The sequence below is a fragment of the Melospiza melodia genome, chromosome 8 (assembly GCF_035770615.1).
Source record: "Melospiza melodia melodia isolate bMelMel2 chromosome 8, bMelMel2.pri, whole genome shotgun sequence".
Lineage (NCBI taxonomy): Eukaryota > Metazoa > Chordata > Aves > Passeriformes > Passerellidae > Melospiza > Melospiza melodia.
In genome coordinates, this window is record NC_086201.1 from 4,969,121 (window position 1) to 4,992,529 (window position 23,409).

Genomic DNA, 23,409 nt, shown 5'->3' on the forward strand with positions numbered 1-23,409 from the left:
ATTATCTATAAAACCTTGTACTAAATTATCCTTTTTCTTATTGATTAATAACATTCAAGAAATAGAAAAGAAAATAATATTTTGGCATGTCAGGGATATTACAGGGAAACAAAATTACTTTTATTGTTTGTTTGCAGATGCTTGCTCCAACCATTAAGAATTTTGAGATTAAAAAGAGAGCTCTGCTTTGCCATTAATTTATCATCCCTTTTCACTATAGGAGGTGTAAATTAAAACAACCAATTTGCCCTTTTTGTTCCAGCTGTTAGCTTTTCGCACACAAACATTTGCTGTTTGCAAAACTTCCCTTTTTCAGTGAATCTGATACCCTGAGGTACCAAATGTTAATATCTCTTATGATGTGCAGGTGAAACAGGATTTATTTGAGTGGACTAAAGAGAGGAAAATGTTTAAAACAACATTTTCAACATTTTTTTCTTTCACACTCATATTGATTTAGAGGTGTGGTGACAATGTCCAATATACAGAATTCTTATATTTTTTCTGTGATTTTTATGCTCTATAACATTATTTCTCAAGTGTCACTAGGCTGCAGGTTTTCTGGAGATGTTTAATCACATATATAAATGTCATCTACACATTTGTAAAGTGCTCTCAAGTGAATGATTTCTATTAGGGATATTGTGAAGAGGATGAGGAATGACATTTCCCTTTTTCTAACAGAAAGAAAGAAGTTTCTCCTTTATGCAAGGCGTTCAGAAATAAGAGGGGTGGACATAGAGAACCCATACTTCAACTTCATCACAGCCTTCACTGTTCCTGACATTGATGATGTGACAGTCATAGATTTTGATGCCGTTGAGGAACGTTTATACTGGACTGATGTGAAAACACAGACCATCAAACGTGCCTTCATCAACGGGACTGGCTTAGAAACCATCATTTCAAGAGGTAAACAGCACAGCATTGAAGTAAAAAATTATTCCTTCTAGGTAAATTAGCATGATAAAATAGGAACATTGTTGATATGTGTAACGTGCCCTGGTATTGGATAATTGATCTAAACAATAAGCCAGCAGAATTTTCTTTAGCATATCAGTTCACTTTATTGATTGATAATTCAATTGTATGTAAACAAATTGAGATGTAATTTTGCATTGATTTTGTACAAGATTGAAATGTGTAGCAAAAAAAAGGAAGCTAATGTCTTGAAGGTAGAAAGAATAAAGATAAAAAGCAGGAGAAGCACAGTGTACTGAAATAGCTTTGCACTGAGGAATTTCCTGTGTCCTTTGGCTACCTAGGCTGACCTAGCAATGGAACTGGCTCTGTCAGGGTTGTTTTCTCTTTCCAGTCCATGTAGATCTCCCAGCTTTGGGACCATTGGTGAAACCACAACATGGCAGCCTGGTAATTTTGGTGATACTGGTGTAATGTAGGTTTTTTTTTCTGTACTGAATACGTACATAAGCACAGAAACTTAATGAATATAAAGTCTATATCTGATTGCTTCAACCCTATTTCAGTAGTCCTGGTACTGAAGTGAAAACCATTTTTTGTCCCTGGTAACATTTGGTTTGTGTTTCCAACCACTGGCAGTTCCTCTCCTGAAAGCACTTATTGTTCTACTTTGTAATGCTTGAAAATAGGAAAAACTGACAATGTGAAAGCAAATTTTGCTAACTCTGGTTCCCCAACAGTTAAGGAATGTTTGCTGGGGAAGAAGAGAAAATAAATAGCTCAGCTGTGTAAGATCAGACCTTTTCTGACTTGGAGAACAAATAAACCATATAGTGTATTATCTGGGGACTGTAGAAAAGAGTTCAAGCTCTCACCCCTTGTGTTGCCTTAGAAGAAATTTCTTCTGTGTTAGCACATTCTGGGAAATGTTTGGACAAATATGGCAATTTCCCCATTTTTTAGACTGTGAATGAATTTATTTTGCATAGCTATTTTTTCCCCCTGCTTTTTCAGAGATAACTTTATTAATAATCAGATATGTTTTTCAGTTCCAGTAATGAGAAGAAGGCATAGAATGCCTCCTAGAGATCTTTATATCAGGTATTCAGGTGCCCCACAGAGGAACTTGTTGCTTGCCTTTTTTCAGAAAGTAGTAGAATAAAAAAGCTGTTTATTATACAAAAACCACTGAACTTGTCAAGGAACTTAATGAAACCAAAATAAATATACTATTCTTTCATATTCCTTTTATTATGGTAGCTTCTGTGGTAGAGTTTTTGTGGTTTGTTTCGTTTTGATTTTTTTTTTTTTTTTTTTTTTTTTTTTTTTTTTTTTTTTAGTTCCAGATGTAAGTTTTTATCGTAAGTTTGAGAAAATTGCAATGTTCTGGCACATCAAAACATTGTAAAGACTATTTATTATGTGTAAACTATCTCATTTGCTTGCAGTTATACTTTTATACTTCTTATAAGAACATAAGAAGCTTTGTGAGCACATCCTGCTGGGGTTCTCGTTGGGTGAAGTCTCATGCCAGTGTCACAAAGATGCCAAGTCATACTTTAATCTTTTTAAGAGTATAAAATTATTATTTTCTATCCTAAAAGAAGAAAAAAAAAAAAAAAAAAAAAACCAGAAGGGCAGGGGAGCAATTTAAAATGGGTCAAGGACTGTGTGTTTGGTGTCCTTTGCTGCATTCTGTGATGTTGGCAAACTTCCTAATGCCCAATCACTGCTCAGCCTCATGGACGTGCAAACCTGTCCTCAGCCACTTCCATGTCAGTTTGTCAAGGGCAATAACGCTGTCAGGGCAAATTACCATGTGGAGCTGACAGGAGATGTGTATAAGTGATGAACTATAATGAATCATTGGATCACCCTTGGCCTGTTCCCTTCTCCACAAAGATGCCAGCCACTATTAACCCAGGGCAGAGGGGTATGTTGGTACCCAGAGATGGAGCAGTGACTTTCCACTCAGTATTTCAGGCAGATTTTAACACAGATTGACATTTATTTAAATACCTTGCTAAGGAAGACCATCAAGTTACCAAATCAGCCTTATCATATTCCTGTTTTGCTGCCTCAGGTAATAATGGTGCTGTGACCCTCAGCTCCCCACAGCTGCTCCTTCATGGGGAAGAGAATCAGAAGGGTAAAAGTGAGAAAAGTCTTGTGTATCTTATAAAAAACAACTTAATTTGAGAAGTAAAAGCTATGAACAGCAAGAAAGCAAAATAAAGAATTCATTCCCTGCTTCCCTTTGGCTGACGGATGTTTTGCCATACCAAGGAAAGCAGGGCAGTAACTTGAAGTCTTTAAAGCCTTCAAAAATAAAACCAGTGAACTTCTCCAGTGACACAAGTACTTAAGAGCTACAGAACTATGCTCTAGACCAGTGGTTTTAATCCAGATCCTCTGCACTGAGCCTTTGTGGGGCTGAAGTAGGAAGGAGGCTTTTAAATTTCAGCAGAGCATTGTTTTAGAATGCCACCGAGCAATAAACACTTTCTGAAGTAGAAAAATACAATGCAGAAGTTCAGCATCTCTGATTAATTTTTTGGGATAATAGGTTTCATGCTGTGAATATTCAGCGTGATTTTCATGTTCTTATTGTTAGTGTATCAGGCCCAGGAAGAAAAATAAAGATTATTAATTCTTGGCAACTAGTTAATAAATCCATCTGAATAGAATATTGCACAGTATTGTTAACAAACTGTAGAATAAATTATTCTTGTTTATTTTTTATCCCTAACACTGACAACAATCCAGAAAGGAAATCAAACAAACTGCTTTCCCTTTTTGCAGATATTCAGAGTATCAGAGGTCTTGCAGTGGATTGGATATCCCGTAATTTATACTGGATTAGCTCAGAATTTGATGAAACCCAAATTAACGTGGCACATTTGGATGGTTCCTTGAAAACCTCAATCATCCATGGAATTGATAAACCCCAGTGTCTTGCAGTTCACCCAGTAAAAGGGTAAGGTGTCCATGGTTGTGATAAATAAACTGCTGTAAAGCTCATCAGAAGGTGGCTCTTCATTTATATTTTAAGTTTGGCCATTCTGTTTTCTTTAAAACTTAAAAGCATGAATTCTAAAGATTTTACTGAAAATATCTTGTCTGAATACTTCCTTTAGAAGGCTGCTGATTAAACAACGTAACTATTATTTTATTTATTATTTATTAGTTTTGCACTTTGTCTCCTAAATTGATGAATGTTTTCACTACTGACTCATTGGAAACACTGTGAGTACAAAGCAATATTGTAAATACTTAAATTCTCCTCTTCAGGAAGCTCTACTGGACGGATGGCAACACAATCAACATGGCAAACATGGATGGCAGCAACAGCAAAATTCTCTTTCAGAATCAAAAAGATCCTGTTGGTAAATACCTTTTTTCCTGTTTCTTTTTTAACTGAGAGTGATTTATTTTGGACATTATCTTGAATTCCTATTTAAATGTACACTGATGTTTTTCATCTACAATGATAAGAACAGACATAAAGAAATGAACAACACTTGCGTTACTGTTGTGTTTCACAATTTAAGATATTTTTAGCCCATTCAAACTGAAATCCACTGTAGATTTAGTGGAGTAATATTGACTTTTAGGACTACAGTAGACTGAAGGAGAGCCCATCTGTATTTCTCAATTTTTGTAGCATGGTTACAAAAATGTGGAGGTCAGGGTTTTAATAAGTCATGGATATTTGTGAGAGGCTTTGACTGCAAATGTGGATCCTTCCCCAGAATCTCAGCTACATAATCAAAATATAGACTGGCCTTTAACTTTTCACACAGAGGAAAATGCAACATTGAAGCATGAATTTCATATTATGACTTAACCTCAGTTTTAGTATTTGAGGATTCACATAGTTGATAAATTATGGCACTTAAAAAAAAAAAAAAGAATAGCTTTTTCCATGTGTATTTTTTTGTTTTGTTCAAGTCTCTCTTTGTAGATAATTTCATTTTTAGGGAGTTAAAGTGGTTATGTCAATTGTTGCTGCCTTATTAATGGCCCACCAATAAAGTGATTTAAAAACATTTTTTTTTTACAACTGAATGCATTAAGCAAGCAGAAGTGAAAGTGATTTAAAGAATTCAATAAATTTAAAATAAGAGCAACATGACATGCATTTTACAGCCTAAATTCAATGCATTTTGTAGAAATTACTTGAGAACTGTTTTACTGTTGATAAAATTATCTGTCTATCCACTTGAAGAGATAATTACCTTTTTATCTGGAGAGAAAAGAGTGGCAAACCCACTAATTTTAAGGTGAAGAAAAAACCACTTTTAATAACATTAGAACAATATTAAGGACTGTGTGCAAAACTTTGCTCGGAATATTTTGTGATCAGAAGTCTCAAGGTCCTAAATTGCAATGCTTAGGGTTTCTAGTATCAACCTCTGAAATAAAAATAAATGCAAACTACCAGTTTCAATGGTTTAAATATTTTTTTCCATCAGCAAAATACAGTCCCATGCTAAGAACAACAAAATCCTTCTAAAGATTTAGAAAGCAGCAGTCTTAAAACCTTAATTTAATATTTCATTTGTGCTCTGAGAAAACTGTCTTTTTCCTTAAGTGAAGCTCTAGTTCATGCAGTGCTAATTTTGAGTGTTTGGGGAGTTCTCAGGTAGATTGCTGAAAAAGACAAATATCTGGTTTATTAGAGTTGGATATCCTGGAAATTGATGGGATGTTCTTGATGTAAAACTTCAGAATTTGAAAAATAAGAGTTTTCCAGTCTGTGACCTGAATTAAGCTGATGGATTTATTTTTTCTATTTGACCTCCATCAAAACAAGGAGACAATTTTTCAATTATAGTATTTTCTGTTAGTACCAAGAGTATTTTTAGTTTGGAAATTTTAAGAACTGATACTCTGAGGGTGACAGATGGTATAATTTATTTTCTCTTAACTAGTACAAACTAGTTATGGTTTGCTGGTCCATTCTGCAGTTCTAAAGTCTACAGTGCTAACACATATATTTGTTGATAGAACTGGTCATTGGAGTGCCAACAATCTGTATTCTTAGGAATTCAGAATTCCTGCTTAATTTTATACTTTGTTGGGAAAATCATTTGCTCATTTGAAATCCCTGAGAGCATTGTCCAATTCTCACGTTCAGATTCACTTTAGCATCTCATAAGGTTTAAGCCAGTCAGTTACATTTGAATTCATCATGAATATCTGTGATGCTTATGGCTAATAATCCACTTGTTTTCATTAGTATAGCAGGACAATTTCTGAAAAAAAAATCTATTTAAACATGCTCTGCCTATATTAAAAATACTGTATTTTTGCAAAGGTTGGTAATAGGTAGAAAGTGTTTGGGGGAGAATAACGCACTAGACTTGTGTAGAAGGAGACAGGAATATTTTTTTGCTGCTGTGTAGCTGGAATGCCTGTGTGAAGAAGCACCAGTTGGATATCTGCAGTATAAAACCAGACAGGACAGGGCTGGAATTGCTGCTCAGCTGGCCCTGGCAGAGCCTCACAAACAGATCCCATCCAGGGGCAATCTGTGAGCAGCAGCTCACGGGCGGGAGCCGTGGCAGATCCCAAATGCTGCGCATCTCGGAGCAGGGGAGCCTTCCTGCTGGTGTATTCCCTGTGAAGCCACGCTGATATTCCCAGGGAAGATCCCTGTGCTGGGAATTCCCTGTGCTGTGTCCGGGATCCCTGGGGCTCTGTGCTTGAAGGGAAGCTGGTGCCAATGTGAGGATGTGACACTGGGGAGACGAGTCCCTCCTGAATGCACTGCCCCAGATTCTCTCCCCAGCATGTGATGCTTCCTCCTGGATAATACTCTTGCAGAGAGGTGGAAGGAAATATCAGTCCCTGCAAAGGGATTGGAAAGGTGATTTTTAGAAGCTCAGAAAGCAGACAGACCTTTTGGCCTTCTGTGTCAAACGTGCGTGAAGAAGTAGTGACACGATGGCAGCTGTAAGGGCTGCAGCTCATGGCACTGCTCTCTCCTGTCAGGGTTTCCAAAACATCTTTCCCCAGGATGGAAAAGATTACAGTACAATATCCAGAGCTTGACCCATGCAGTGAAATACACTATTTTTTGGCAACTTGCTGCTGGATACTTAGCATGAGTTCTGGGAAAGCTGGAGCACTGAAGCAAATTGTTATGGCGGGTATTGTTGCCATGCCAAGAATATTTCACTGTGGAAAATCCCCTGCTGCCACTTCTTGAACATTTTTAAAGGATTACAGAAGTCTGAAATACATTATCTCCTAGTTCTTTGCCCTTACTTTCAGAAAACTCTATACTTTATTCATTTAGTAGCTTATTTTGCAAGTATCTTTGTGTTGACAGTTCTCTTGCTTCAAGCTCCAAAGAACTGATTATGAGGTCAGTTCACTATGAATCAAAATGAAAAGTAATACTATAAATTTATCAGGAGTTTGGATTAGATTTTGGTATTTCATCATCCTAAGCGGGGAGAGAACAGACTTTTTATAGTTCTGAATCACAAAAAGTACCTTGTTTACCACCTCCCTGTGTAATTATAATTTTAAAATATAAATGATGGCTTCTGGTTTGCATTCACAAGTTGTTAATACCCTTACTTAGGACTTCAGCTTATTCAAGTAATTCCTCATTTCCAGATAATGCTCTTTCATCAGTCAGTCACTGGTTTTGGTAACTGCTGAAAGAAATAAAAGAAACTACTCTTTCCAAAAGCCTGGGTTTTTTTCCATAGGAAATGACCAAGTTTAGTTTTCGCAAATTATTTTTTTAATGTGTAATGCACTTTCATAATGACATCAGTTTAACAATGTATATCAGCCATTAAAGCCACAGTTAAAGTTGTATGTGTTAATTGCAGGTTTATCAATAGATTATGGGGAGAACAAGCTTTACTGGATCAGTTCAGGAAATGGAACCATAAGTAGATGCAATTTGGATGGTGGTAATCTCGAAATAATTGAATCAATGAAAGAAGATTTAACAAAAGCCACAGCTTTAACCATTATGGGTAAGTCCAGTGATAATATATTTTTTAATTATTCAAAGCTAATTAATAATGAAATATAAGAAGCTTAGGGAAGTTATTGTTGGTTTTATGTAAATAATGCATACAGAGCATTCACAAGTCAGACTGTGTTGTCCATGAAAAGTTCTTTATGTTCAATTGAACTTTTTGCAATTTCTGTTACAAGGATATTTCTAATTGTATACTTGCATATATATATATGTATATATATTTCTATAGAGGAATGAAGGTAACAAATTGATGGCTTATATGTAAAGAATTTTGAAAGGGAAAGGAGCTTTTCCACTGTTTGTTACACAGAATTATCCATTACGTGTTTCCTCTGCTCAATTCCTCCTACTTAATTCAGATTATTCCTATTTATTTGGATTGCCTGGCACTTTAGGAAGACTTCTTTGGGTTATGAATTGATGATTGAGGATTTGGATTTTCAGATGTCTGCTCATATTCCCTGTATTAAATTGATTGAAAGAAAAATATTCCGTTGGTTTCACTTGGTAAATAATGTTTAGAATGTTCTTAAACATCTATGAGAAAAATCAAAAGAAGAGTAGCATAAGGAAAAACTAAAAAATCAGCTAATTGCTGATCACTGAATATTAGAAAAATATTGCTTCAAATGGACTTTTTATCATATGCAGCTCTTGGTCCTTGTTGTAGCTGGGACAGAGTGTAGTAATAAATTCCAGGTTGACTCAGAATTTACATTTATGCTTCTGCATTTTGGAGATGACTTTAGAGCTTTCCATATTTCCTGTAAATTACTGACCTTTATTCTGGTTCACTTAAAAATCACTTGTATTTATCTTGGATATTCAAAAAAAAAAGTTCAGTTGATTAACAGACTTCTGTTGGGATGAGTGGGTTATCAACTGCCAGTCTTTTTATGAAATATTTTTCTACTTCTTATTAATTTTTATATTGCTTATATTTTTTGTGTTTCTTATTATTTTTATATTTTCTTATTACTGTTATTTTTTCTTCTTATTTTTAATATTTTATTATTTTTTATATTTCCTTTTTTTAATAGCTTATTTGATTGATTAAATAATAATTACGCACATATAGATGATGTGCTAGTTAAAATTAAATAAGATTAAATTACTTTTATGCACATAGGTGTAAATTATGTCATATTTAAAGTGATAATTACTAAATTAGATTTATTATACACCCATTTGGCCAGTACTGAACTCTAAATGCTGTCAGTATCTGTTGGGGGTATTAGGATTTCATATGTGCATTCATAACCACGAGCAGGTTTGGTGTCAGAAGGAATCATGAATGTTAATTTGGACAAATTGTTTTTCATTGATTGGATTGTGACTGGATGTTGACTGAATGAATGACCCTTACTCTGGGGAGCTGTTGGAAGCCTTTACCAGGAGGTGTAAAGTGTGTTGTGTTGGTTCATTCTGTCACTGAGCTGGTGGAGGTGCCAGGTCTTCACCTGCCATCCACAGAGGCTACACAGCAGTGAAGATCCCTTTGGGACAGGGAATAAAGAGTTTATAGCTGCCATGGAAAGAAGAGTGCATCAAAGTAGTTGAAGTTTTGCACATCTGGAGGTGGAAGAATTTCTCCTATGTTGGCATTATCACATGTGCCTCTAATATTAATAGTTTGGGATGCTTGGTTTTTATGGGCGGTGACAATTCTCGCTCCTTTAAAAATGGTGTGTGATGGTTTTCACAGGGGTTCTTGGATTGGGGAAGAGATGAGGATCTGACTCCACGTTTCAGAAGGCTTGATTTATTATTTTATGATATATATTACATTAAACTATATTAAAAGAATAGAAGAAAGGATTTCATCAGAAGGCTAGCTAAGAATAGAATAGGAAAGAATGATAACAAAGGCTCCTGTGTTGGACAGAGAGTCCAAGCCAGCTGACTGTGATTGGCCATTAATTAGAAACAACTCTATGAGACCAATCCCAGATGCACCTGTAGCATTCCACAGCAGCAGATAACCATTGTTTACATTTTGTTCCTGAGGCCTCCCAGCTTCTCAGGAGGAAAAATCCTAAGGAAAGGATTTTTCACAAAAGATGTCTGTGACAATGGTGAACAAAACTTACAAAGAGTTTGGAGTTTTCTGTTTGTTTCGATTTGGGGTTTTAGAGTCATAGTTGTGCTAAACTTCATCTTGGCATTGCAGTGGGATTCCTCATAAAAATCTGCTAGAGGAAAAGTACGAGCACATACAGTTTTATCACAGTATTGTATGTGCTGATTGAAAAACGTGAAAAGTTCCTGCATTCATTTCTCCTGTAAGTTTCCATGTTGTGGAACACACTGCGGTAATATAAATGCCAGTTATTTTCCTAAAGAGTGAGTGGATGTTCGTCAGTTTCTTACAAGCAGGCTTTTGTGCATGTAAATTGGGTCAGAACAGAAAACCCAGTGCCATATGAAGCAAGATAAGAGTTTATCTAATTGATAAATGGTCATAACTAATAATATATAAGTAAAGAAGAATGACTAATTTGTTCCAATGAAAGATTTAATGTGGTAGGGTACGAAAATTTACTACCCCTGCTGATCTGCTTGTCTACAAGTTTAATCAGAGGTTTAAGCAGGTGAATCACAGTAATTGCAATGTTTATTGCATCATTTTTGCTCCTATTCCTAAATTTTCTTGACTGTTTGTATCTAAAACCACAGTAAACACAATAAAGCATGAAGTGTATATAATGAGCTATATTTTTTTTGTACCATTTGAATTCATCAGTGACTGAAGAGAGAGATGATACCTGTGCCCAAACCCTTTACTGTTTTGTGGAATTTAATTTCTGCTTAGTGCTGGAGAGTTCTGTAATCTTCAGAATTAATATATAATAATCTTTTGCATTATTCTGTCTTTTGCATTTAGTGTTTTCCCAGCTAAAAGCGGTGTTTTGGACAGCTAATTTTCTTTGTTGGTATGTTTTACTATATGATCTTGTCATGTTGTTGGGTTATGTTTCCACTGAGCAGAAAGAGGAGATGGAGTTTGGTATTTTGGAACTCCCTTTTTTACAGTTGTGCCTCCAGGTCACAGAGTTGGTCACTCGTTGATCTCCAGGACCTTTCCTGGACTGGGGAGCTGGAACAAGGACACAGTGAGGGCACCTCAGTGGGCAGAGGGCAGGGGCAATGTGGTCTGAGGTAGCCCTGGCTGCCGTGCACCCATTCCCTGCCAAGGCTAGGTGCTCTAAAGGAGGAAGGATCTTCTGAAAAAAAATTAATTTCTAACAAATTTACAACACCACTGGTGTCTCTTCAAGCACCTCAGCTGTTGATTTTGAAAATTTCTTTAGTGTTTGGGAGGCATCTTCCCCAGCCATCAGTCTCCTTGTGAGAAAGTGTGATCTCAGAGACACCAAAAGAGAATCCCACAGCCTGCGTCAAGAGCTAATGCCTTCCATGCCATGTCTGGACAGAATTTTGCACAGAAAACTCATAGAACTGACAGTTCCCAGTGGCTATTGCTGCATCTTATACTTCACGTTCCAGAAGATTTTTCAGAGCTATAAAAAAGGCAATGACTGGGCAAGGCCTGGCCCAATCAAGAATTCTCTGGTTTGCCTTGGTAGTCTCTGTGCTGTTCTGATAGCTTGAGTTTCTTGATCTGTGATTCTGTTAGTTTCTGTATTGGAATGGAGAAGCAGTTAGGCCCTCCATGGTGGGTTCTTTGATTTGAGCTCAATAGACACTGCCAGTGAAGTCAGTAAAGGTTTTGGTTTGCTTTGTAATACAATTTATGGAGTGGCTCAGAGCTTCACCAGCAAGGAGGATTCTCCTTTAGCACGACCCCTCAATCTCCACATTGTTTTTATTGCTTCCAATTCCTCTATTTTAGCATTGCAGTTTAGCTGTTGGAAACCATTTGGAAGTTCCCACTTCTGTTTCAGATGTTTGCTGTTGTTTTGTCCTTTCCAGGCTCTGTTTTACATTTTCCTACTATTGCATTCTTTAGTGGAAGCTTATAGAAGGTAATGATAAGACATAAAAAATAATGTTAGCAAACAAGTTGGTGCCAAGGTAACTGTCAGGTTTATCCTTGAGGGGAATGGAAACAATATATAATTCACATATTTCTGCTTTTTGGGTCTTTCATTTATTGGTTTTCTACTTAGCAGTGTCAATCTTTCTTTTTCAATATGCTGAGCAAAATTCCTAGTCTTTTGGTGTCTGCTTTTGCTAAATCTTTTTGAATGTGTACATATCAAATGGAATATTATTTTCATCCTATTTTATGGGATGAAAATAATATTCCATTTGATATGTACAAAATGGCTGATTTTCCATGCCTTTAACCATATCAAAAAAACAAAAGTGTGCTGTTGCTATTCTGTATTACAAAAGAGTTGTTGTAAATCCATGAAGTCCTACATGCTTTCCCACTCTTACCACTTTTTCTTCAAATCCATATTCACTCTGTGAGATGTCAGTGTATGGAACATCAGCCATTTTTAATTAATCTGTCACTCAAAACCACATGAATGCTTTGTCTAGTACCTCCCACTGGTTATTGTCTTGCATTTGGTCATAACAATTTTCTTCTCTGACTATGTAAACTTGACATTTTATTTTCTTCAAAGACCTCTGTTGATTTTTTTTTAGTAATTTAGAAGCTTATATGATTCACAGCACCCTGTGCCCTACATAATTTTCAACACCTGTTGCTGGCACAATTTATAAGTTGATATCAAATAGATTCCCTGTTCTGGTATTCAGCATGTTCCATGTGAAAGAATCTTTGAATGTCTTATACGGTACAGCAGAATTCTTTTCAAGGAGAATAAAATGCTTTCTATATTTGTCTTAAAGTTTGAGTTTAATCTACCATTCAATATCTGATTTTAGCCATTTTCCTGATAGCCAGTGTTTTCAGTGGGATCAAATGATAAAGATATATTTGGAATTCTGCATAAAGTCTCGTTTCCTGCCTTCCAAGTTATTTAGTGAAAACGATTCATTGGCTGCTATTGAGATTGGTTAGAAATTTTCCTTTGATGTGAGAGCTGTGTTTCTGGGTTGGGGAGCAGAGTCATTATTTCACACAATCTGAGATGCAGAGGAGCTCGCAGCAATATCTGACGTGTTTCCAAACTGGTGTGTTGTTTCTTGAATGACAAATGACTCTGAATGAGAAACTAGAAAAGTATTGATTAGTTACTGTAAGTCTGTAGCTGAGGAGAAAGGGATGCTGAAGGATTCTGTCAGCAGTTTTAGTGGTTGCATTTGATTGGATTTTGCATCAGGTCCTCACAGAAATACAATTGACACAAAGCCACAACATTCAGCTCATGTCTCTACAAAATAAGAATATAATGAGGATATAATTTGTTGTGCATTTGGTCTTTTTTTACTATAAAATAGAGTAGCTCCACGTAGTGAATGATTTTATGTGTAAGTGCTATTTCTGTTGAAGTTCATATAAAAATATTCAATCAGCAATACAACAAAATCAAATATACATAATAGCTTTTCAATGGGCATGCAGATATTAGAAGGACAATTTTTTGAACAAAAGCTGTATATAAATATAGCCATCAAGTTGTATTATCAAGCCATCAAAACTGAAAGAAACAATTATAGTATTTCATTTTAGACAGAAAATGTAGGTTAATATTACCAAAATATATTCATGCCCCTGTTAATTTTCGTCGTGCATTAGATGGTATATTGGTCATTTGATTTATGTTTCATCCTAAATAAAGTTTCAAAACTAACACCAGAATGCTTCCTTAGCAGCCCAGATGCTGTGACTTTGCTGTATCTGTTTGCAAAGTGAAAGGGGCTGCTCAGATCAGGGGACTTCAAACACACACACACCTTAATTTTCCAAGTCATCAATCTTCTAATTGCTGTAACACCATTCATTACCTTAGCATTAATATATGAAATATATCTAGGCAATTTGCCCAGCTCTAAGTGCAGTACATAGTTGTCTTCCATAAATACTCAAACCACCATTAATGAAAACTAATGGCCCATCAAAATTTGCATTCAGAGTACTACTTGAAGTCTCCAAAGGACCGTCCACAAAGCCAGGGTAGCAATTTTTGGCATCTGAAGTTGCTGTTTCCCAATATGTTGCTGTGCTTAATGCTAATTACCCAGCAGAATGGATAAATACAACAATTTTAATATATATTATAACCCAGTTTCAGCAACAAGGTTGTAATTAGTGATCGAGCAACATTCTTGTTAGCATAATCAAGCAGATAAATCACTTTAGTTTGATGATTAAAGGTCCAAAACAGCATTTTTTGTCCCTTGTGTGTGAAAGCAAGTTGTCTTTATGCTGAAGTGGGTTTTTGTAAAATCATTTACTATATTTTAAAATGAATATAGAAAGAATTAGTCAATCCTGAATAGTAGACATCATAAATGAGTTGTCTACTGACAGAATATCAATAATGCAGAGAGAAGTAGTCCAAATTTAACTTAGAATTATGGTTAAAAATAGACATGTAATTGTTTTGGTTTGGTTTTTTTCTTTACTTGAGACTGCAGTGGTATTTGTTGGTCACGTAGCATTTTCTAAACAATTGAAACATTTATTTCTAAGGTTTTAGGGCATAACGGGCAAGTTTTTGTAAGTCATAAGAGGTATGACCTCAAGGAGTCTGTACTTCAGAATTTTTGTGTTGATTTGTTTGGTTGGGCATTTTGGTTTGTTTTTTTTTTTAGATTGGTGGATTTTTTTTATTTTATTGTATTTTTTACCTTTATTTTTAACTAGGTCAGGGTTTGTATGACCTTTCTCCTTTAAATCCCCCTACTCTATCCTTGTCTATTTCTAAAAATCATAGTGTACCATTCTGTGTAAGAGAAGAATAAACACTAGTTCAGTAATTTCAAAATTACACATTTATTTAAAGGTTTATGCAGGTTTCACATTAACAAGAATGAAAGTGGAAGGTGAAATAATCAATTTGAAGAGTATTGTGATAGCTCACTTGTGAATTGTTGTGATTTCTCCTTTATATTGGTGTAGGGGTTGTAGGGGACTCCTCAACCTCTGCAGTCCCAGTCGAGTGCCTTAGGATTAGTAATGAGTTTATGAAGTGTTGTTTTTGTCACCAGAGGAGAACAACTCCAGGATCTGATGAGTCTGACACCGTTGATGGGAATTGTTCAGACACTCTTAACTGTTCATGGAAGCAGATGTGGTCTCGTTGAGTACCTCAATAAACAAAAGAGGTACCTGGTGGGACCTTCAGCTGCTCGTGTAAAAATGGCTTTGGCTCGGGACTTGTTATCAAAAGGGAGAAAGGAAAATATTCGTGGTGTAGATCAAACTTCTTGTTTAAGTACATGCCATGTGTTTATCTCTTGGTAAAACAATATGACAAGTTGTTTATTTGGAGTTTTTGTTCCTTTCCTTTTCCTAAGGAGACAGGCAGGTCAGCCAAGGACAGGTTTGGGAGGTTGTTGAAACCGTAGCCAAAGCTGAGGTTTTGCACAAAATACTAAAGGAATGACTAAAACAGTTTGATTGCTTCAACTAAAGGATAAAAACACCAAAACTAGATGTAATTTGCTTTCTTCCTGTACCCCAGTCTTACAAAACAACTCATTTTTTATAAATGGATTTGGATATGTAAAACAGTAAGTTCATGTTACTATGCACAAAACAGCAGTCGTTATTTAATTTGGTTAATTTAATTAAATTGACCAAAATTATTTAATGGCCTTTTCTGATTTGTGGTCACAAAGAGGATGTGAGGAACAAAAGCTCTTTGTCACATACAAACATTTCATTGAAACTGTTCACATAACCTTTAGGATTGTGGGTCATTATTCAACAGGAAAAAAACCAACTCCAATTCCCAATATTTCATATATAGATTATAGCACAGAGTCACCTTCATATTTTTAGCTTTCATGTGCCTTTTTGTTACAATTGACATAATCAAAATAGAACACAGGCATTTCTTGTTCTAAGGATTTTCTGACAAAAGTGTCTTTAGATGTAAGCCGCTGCTAATTGATTATTATTGCATGATAATGTTTTGAATAAGTCAATTTTAGACTGACTAGTCAATGCATAAAATTATAGGATTTCTTTAAATTTTATCCAAAATTAAATAGAGAGTTCCATTTGTGTCTCCAAATTTTGATATTTAGAATGTTTTTCATTCCACAGATTCTGGTGTTATCATATACTGGTAGAGAGTATGTATATCTAGGAAAAATATTTTATTTTGTGCTGTAACTTTTTACAGTTATCACAGTGAAAATTATTTTTTAGATTTGCATTTCTTGACACAAATCACTCAGCTGTGTGGCTCTATAAATTTGTTATTTAAATATTAAAACTGCAGGATAGGCAACAATTCTTTTAACTGAAAAGGGAATTAACTGAAACTGAAGTTAATACACAGTATTTTTTGGGAAGGCAGCGTTCCTGAAGTTTAAAGGTTTTCAGCTCAAGGTTTTACTTTTGGTTCCTTTGCAGTAATTATCTGTTCTATCTAAAATGAAGAACCCTGAGCCCATCTCATCATTCATCTCTGTGGACTCAAGGAGTGAGGACCAATTACAGGGACAATCACAAGATTGGCTACAGTTTTCAGTCATTAGTTCACTCAAGTTTGAGTTTGAAATCAAAGCAATTAAAATTATATTTCTGAAACTTTGGGAGGCAGTGCCTGCTTTTCAATTTTTTCAGGATTTCTTAGTAACTGATTGTAACTTTTTAAAAGAAAAGACTTAGTTTAATATTTCAAGCAATTTTGTTTACTTGCGAAAATGAATTTCTCCCCTAGGGTAACACTAGAATTTCCACATATATATTAAAAAAAGAGGAATTTTTCTATGCAGGTAGCTTTAAATCAGCAGTTGTCTCAGCAAAAGTAAAACTGGTGAAAACTGCTTTCATGTCTGCAGAATGTTAATGACACAATTTCTTCAGATATTCTCTTTAACCTCTTTAGGCAATTTCCCTTAAAACTGATCTCAGAATTAACCTCAAAAGCTTTTTCCCACCTCAGGTCTCAACCACATCCAGTTTGATAGTGATCCTCCTAATTTCTGAAATTAAATTTTACAGATAAAAAGCTTTGGTGGGCGGACCAGAACTTGGCTCAGATTGGCACCTGTAATAAAAAAGACGGAAGAAACCCAACTGTCCTTAGAAACAAAACTGCAGGTGTGGTTCATATGAAAGTGTATGATAAGGCTGCACAGCAAGGTAAGTCACATTTGAAGGATGTTTAACCAATTTCTAGAGGGCACAGTATCTTTTCTCACGTGGTTCTCCCCATGTGAAGAAAATATTAACTTGTAATCAATTAATTCCTTGAGTATCTTAGTGAATTTAAATTTTTCTTCATGAAATTTCCAATTGCTGAGATGTGTTTAGTTTACTGTGTATAATGTCTATTATAAGTCTTATTAAAATATATTTTCTATTAAATATTGTAATAATCAGGTACTTAGGAGCATGGATTTGAGAGAGTATGTCTTAAATATACTAAAGACTGGAGTATATTAAATATAAAGACTAGAGTATGTATTATATATACTCTAAGACTAGAGTATGTCTTAAATATACTAAAAATGGCTCATTCATGAAGATAACAAGACTAATATAATATTTGATGAATGAATAGTATATAGCCAATGATTTGTTCCTGGTCTAGATCAAGACACACTAATGTCAGTGAGATTTCATCATTAACTCAACATACAATGTTCAGGTTTTTTATATGCTTTAACTTTAAAATGGGCAGATTTTTCAGAAAATAGAATTATTTATGTTCTGGGGGGGAAATGTGGGGTTGAAATTCTGCATGGACGTGCAGGAGTGAATGCATGAGTGAAGCATGGAAAGGTATATGAATTGATGAAATTTTATGCATATCTCAATTTTTCAAATCAGTTATCTGACCAAAAAAATTGGAAATAATAATAATATATCGCCAACAACACTTACTTTTTAGCCAGGGTTGCATTGCTCAAGTTTTGGTTTCTCTCCTGTCATGTCATAGGCAGCAATTCCTGCCAGTTAAACAATGGGGGATGCTCCCAGCTCTGTTTGCCAACGTCAGAAACCACCAGAACTTGTGTGTGCACTGTGGGCTACAACCTCCAAAAGAACCGCATGGCCTGCAAAGGTAGAATGGCTGCAGCATCTGTTTTAACCAATTTAAATTCCAGGGGAACATTGCAATGAGTAAATAAACTTAATTCAGTCATTTTTAGTTGAATAACTACACTTAATATGCTTGATTTGAACAGTAACAGAGAAAAGTCTGTAGTGGTCAGGGCAGAATTAAATTTAGCTTTTCATTAAATTATTCAAAAAAATGAATAGTTCTGTGGTAACTTTGATTTTTTTTTTATATAGACAGAAAAGCAGACCATATGAACCATCATTTATAAATATTTGTTCAAGGTCATATAACTTATCTTTAAATTACAGACTACAAATATCTGAATGGTTGGGTATCTCCTCCTATTGTAATGCTCTTACTATAAAATAAAACCAATTTTTTTCCTTAGATCTTTTTCTTTTTTAAGTTGGTAGAAGTCAGAACATAGCTCACAGCCAAATTCTTACTCTTTGCCTGAATAATGCAAAACAACTTTATGGTCAAGGCGTCTTATAGCTTTATAAATTCAATATAATTTATGACTATTAATTAGGACTAAGTAATTCCTGAGAATTACTGTGTAAGAAGAAGTCTACACAGTAGAATTCATTCCTACTTAATAGGTGCACTTGGAATTTGATTAATCTAACACAAAAGTAGACATTTAAAATGCATCACGAAATCTATGTAATTCTCTCTCTCTGTAAAAGAAATGTACATAACTGAAGTGAGGTGAAACCTGTACCTCAAAAGAAAATTTACTTTCCTGTTTTCCACAAACTCTTTAAAATTATCTCTTGCTGAATACATCCACAAAGCTCAGATGTGTACTGAAAATATTCTTAAATGTCTCGTAATTTGAACCATTTTTTTTCTTAAACTTTAATTTTTATTTCTGCTGAAATTGAATTAATTGAATGAATTACCTGATTATAAGGTGGTGTTTGGCATGGACAGTGATTCTCTTCTCTTGATGAAACAACATTTTTAATTTAATTAGAAACTCACTATAATGACTCATGGATATCTTTTCAAAGATCTGGAGTTGTCCCTCTGCAAAACTGTGGAGCACTTGTGGAAAATCATGTTTAATGTATGTTATCTCCTCTAGTCTTGGTTATTTGGAGTTTTCTCTTTGCTCTCATTGGCTGGTTTATCTTTCCCTTAGGTATTGAATCATTTCTCATGTACTCTGTCCATGAGGGAATTAGAGGAATTCCTCTTGATCCAAATGATAAAATGGATGCTTTAATGCCTATATCTGGGGCTTCATTTGCTGTGGGCATAGACTTCCATGCAGGTAAAATATGATATATAATTTATTGTATGTATGGTTAAAATCATAAATTCTTCTCATAAATGAAATAACCCCTTGTTCTCAAACCTTCTAAGAAATTACAGCTGTGTTTAAAGGAATTGGAAATGGATCACGTTACAGAGTTAAACTCTACCTTTAATATTTACAGTAAATAGGAAATATTGTCTACAGCCAATTGCTCTGGCGGCAGCAGCTGCTCTCTTTTGGCAGGGTCATCACTGAGAACTTGAGTAGGAAACTGGTGGTTTTAGAGAAAGTGTGAAAAGGCTTGTTCCTGCTATGACACTCTGTGTTTCCATGGAATTTCCTTAGTGCTGGGTGGTGCAGTACCTCACAGGTGGCTTTGACAGCTGCCTGGGATGGTTTTCTCCCTGTCCAGCTCAGCCACATTCCTGCAGGGCGCAAGCCAAGCCTGGATCTGTCCCTTCCTTCTGGAAGGAGCTCTGAAAGCCTGAAGGAGCATTTCCACCTGGAGTACACTGCATACTTTCCAATGTATATACAGAAATAATTTTTCATTTACACAGCCTCACAAGCTTCCTACGAAATTAGGAGGTTTCAGTTCTGCATGCATGTGAAAGAAGGTGGGAAAAAATTAAAGATCAGATTCTAAAAGTGACTGGACGATGGTGGTGTTTGGATATCTTCAAACATGTTAGCAAGTTTTGACTAGTTTTTGAAAAATAAATAATCTGTGACCAAGTAGTGACCTGAAAAATATCCTGTGTCTCTGTATTTTTCTGCCATCAGCCTTCCTTCCATACTCATTTTGTTGCCTATTGAGTTTCCAAACTGGCAGTCTTGAAATAAAATCTTAAGTTACCTATATTATATAAATCCAGACATTACCCTCCTGCAGCATACAATTATTTTGCCATACTCCATTGTTTTTTATTTTGACATGGATTCTGCCTGGGAATTCAGCATTTAGAGATCCAAATTTTTTTTTTCTTAATTGTATGTTAATATTTGTCTTGGTATTGAAATCAGACCTATTTCTGTTGGCTCTGTTGGACTACTTCATCACACAAATATCACCGAATTTATTTTATCAGGTTGGAAGTTAAATTCATTAGATCTTCACTTTTTTTTGACCTGCTTCTTCACTGATGCCCTTGCATCTCTGAGTAGCAAAATTTCCAGTTCTCTCAACATTTTGCAGCATTAATAGTTGGATATTTTACTTTCAAATCAGTGGCAGCTGATGTTCAGAGCTTTTCTCACATCATGGGTATAGCTCAGTTATAGTCTCCAGAGACATAAAAATCACTTAAAAGCCAGAACCTTTGTACACATACCTGAGGTGGAAAAGACTCTGTTAAAGAGATTTAATCTATTCCTGGAAAGACACAGGAGAGAAGAGAGAGAAGTGGTGGCCACACCACTTTATTCATTTCAGAGACTTCTAAGAAAATGCAATAGGGTTTTCTAGGGATTTTAATTTTTTTTTTAAATTTAAATTAGGAAAACTTTACAAAATTGTTGCATCTAACACAGAAGATTAAAATTTGTCCTTTTCAATTTAAAATAACATTATTGTATTGACTTTTATTGGTTTTATTAGCTATTTTGCATCTCATTTTTTGGTTTGGGATTTATTTTTCTTTTTTTTTACAATAGTCATATGATATGTTAGCTCCTACTTTAGAAAGGTTTATGTGGACTTAACTAATAAGTATCAAATTAATATTTTGGAAGAGTGAGATTTTTGTCTTTTTGGAAAAAATGAAATTTGAGGCTGAATGAAATTGAGGTTCTCCCACTTGGCTTGATGTAGTCACAGCACAGGGAACATGACTAGAATTGGCAGTGATAAATGCATTGCAAAGATAAATGTAAATGGTGTGCAGCAGGGAAATCACAAGGGGATAGTGTGTTATAAAAATGTTACAGCTTTCAACTGCATTTCAGCTTCCAAAACATCTGTTTTTCTCATTTTGATACCTTACATTCAATTGTATAAATTCATTTCTAAAACCTACGTATATCAAATGTAACACAGAATGAAAGTGGAGGTAGTTTCAGATTTCTTCTTTTTTTTTTTTGTTTGTTTTCCATTTAGTGAGTGGTGCTTTCATTTCACTCTTAATCATGAAGGATTCCCAGATTTTGCTGTTATCTCAGTAATTTAGGTATGCAAAGTGGATAAAATATTTACATATGCTAGTAGTATAGCATATCATAATTAAAAGTCTAATGACAATGTTTTTGCAGAGATTAACAATCTAGAAGATGCATACACCCTTTTTCTCCCTGTGTTTTGATGCTTCTAACTAAATTCTAATTAGTGAATAAATAGAAAAATGCACGATTCTCATATTTGTTTTGACTACTCAAAGTCAGAATTGCCATTTGTTTAATTGGAGGTGGGGTCAGATTCTTGAGCATACCAATATTGTTTGGTCACAAATAATTGTCCTTTTTTATAAATATATCTATCAATCTACACAAATATTCACACACACATACATATATATATAGATACATGTGTAGATATGTAGATATGAATTATTTATATTTATTTATATAGGTCAAATCTCTACACTTTACTAGAAATATATAGTCTATACATGCACTCACACTATTATGGAATTAAAAGAAGATTTACAATGTATGAGAAAAATAATGAAGGAACAAATACTATTTAATATCTCTTTGCAAAACATCTCACTCAGGAGGTCATCAGCTCATTACTTTACAAACAGAATGTTGTTTGCAGCTTATTTACAGAACACTGTCAATGAAAATAGAGACAATTCTGCTCGAGGGACGTTCTCACTTCATTTGCCCCACCTCTTTTTTGAGATTATTATGTGCCACAGAAGAGAGTTTATTTCTGTGCTTGAGCCACTTCAAATTCTCCATCTGGCTGTTGAGTTTAAATGGTCAAGTCGTCCCTTTTTTCCACTTTATGGACAATCACTGCAGCAGAAAAGCTGGAAAGACAGCTGAGATGTCTTGAAACACCAAACAAAAAGACTGCTAGTGGAAGCTTGTCAGGACATTTAAAATAAAAACTGACTTGTGGATGGAATATATTTTTTTATTCTTTTGTCAGCATATCACTGTCAAATGTCACTTTTTATTTCCCCAGTTAATTTTTTTCCCTTACACTGTTAAAATTCAATGTGTCTGATTACTGAAGGAAAAGTCTGTATAAGCAGTTTTACACTGTAGCTTTTCAGACTCCTGAATATTTTGGAGTGGTGGCAAACAAAATGCTATGTTTTTGAAGCATTTCTTCCATTAGGGAAAAGGTAAAGACAGCATATTTATTGTGATTTCTAACAGAGGTAGTCGCTTCCTGTCATAGCCCTATTGTGCTACATGTGCTGTACTAAACAACCTAGAAGCCTGACAGAATGATTTTAAACAAAATTCAAGAAAAGGCAGAGGAATGAGGAATTAATGCTGATAATTTTGATACCTAATACATGTTAAAGGTATAAGTGGCAATATTTACAGTTGCTAATGCAGCAACTTGGACTGAAGAAAGTGAAATAATCTGAGAATCATTGGGCACGTGTTTTATAGGAAATGATACAATCTATTGGACAGACATGGGTTTCAACAAGATCAGCAGAGCTAAGCGAGACCAAACCTGGAAAGAAGACATTGTCACAAATGGTCTGGGGAGAGTTGAAGGCATTGCAGTGGACTGGATAGCAGGTAGGTCTGAGCCTGCTCCAGGATGTGTCTGCGTGGAGAATAAATCACACAGGACTCCATTTTCTACATGGTGGAAAAAGCCTCATAAATATATTCACATGACTCCTTTTTACACAGGTTCACAGACCTTGTGTGGGACTCCAGTTGGTTGGTAGTTTTTTTGCCAATTACTTTTGCTTAGTAACAAGCTGTTACTCTGTATTGATTGGTCACTCAAACTCTCTTCTATATGTGCCTGGAAGTTGTTTGTGAAAGGTAGTTTCCATTTTTCTGTCTAAGGGTGCAAAAACATGTTTATACACGTGCAAACTGTTTTTTACCCAGGAATAGATTGTTATACTAATGAGTTGCTCACAACAGGATTGCTTTCAGATGGGAACTTGCAAAAT

The 23,409-nt window shown here is 35.1% G+C and overlaps 1 protein-coding gene across 1 annotated transcript in view; it reads left to right on the forward strand.

Annotated features, from left to right (window-relative positions):
- LRP1B (LDL receptor related protein 1B) overlaps positions 1–23,409 on the forward strand; it is a 641,138-nt gene that overhangs the window by 470,183 nt on the left and 147,546 nt on the right. Inside the window, exons 29-36 of the mRNA XM_063161579.1 lie at positions 685–912; positions 3,724–3,898; positions 4,213–4,307; positions 7,773–7,922; positions 16,989–17,129; positions 17,929–18,054; positions 19,202–19,333; positions 22,886–23,020. Coding sequence (XP_063017649.1) covers positions 685–912; positions 3,724–3,898; positions 4,213–4,307; positions 7,773–7,922; positions 16,989–17,129; positions 17,929–18,054; positions 19,202–19,333; positions 22,886–23,020 — 1,182 coding nt within the window. The remainder of the gene's footprint in view (positions 1–684; positions 913–3,723; positions 3,899–4,212; positions 4,308–7,772; positions 7,923–16,988; positions 17,130–17,928; positions 18,055–19,201; positions 19,334–22,885; positions 23,021–23,409) is intronic.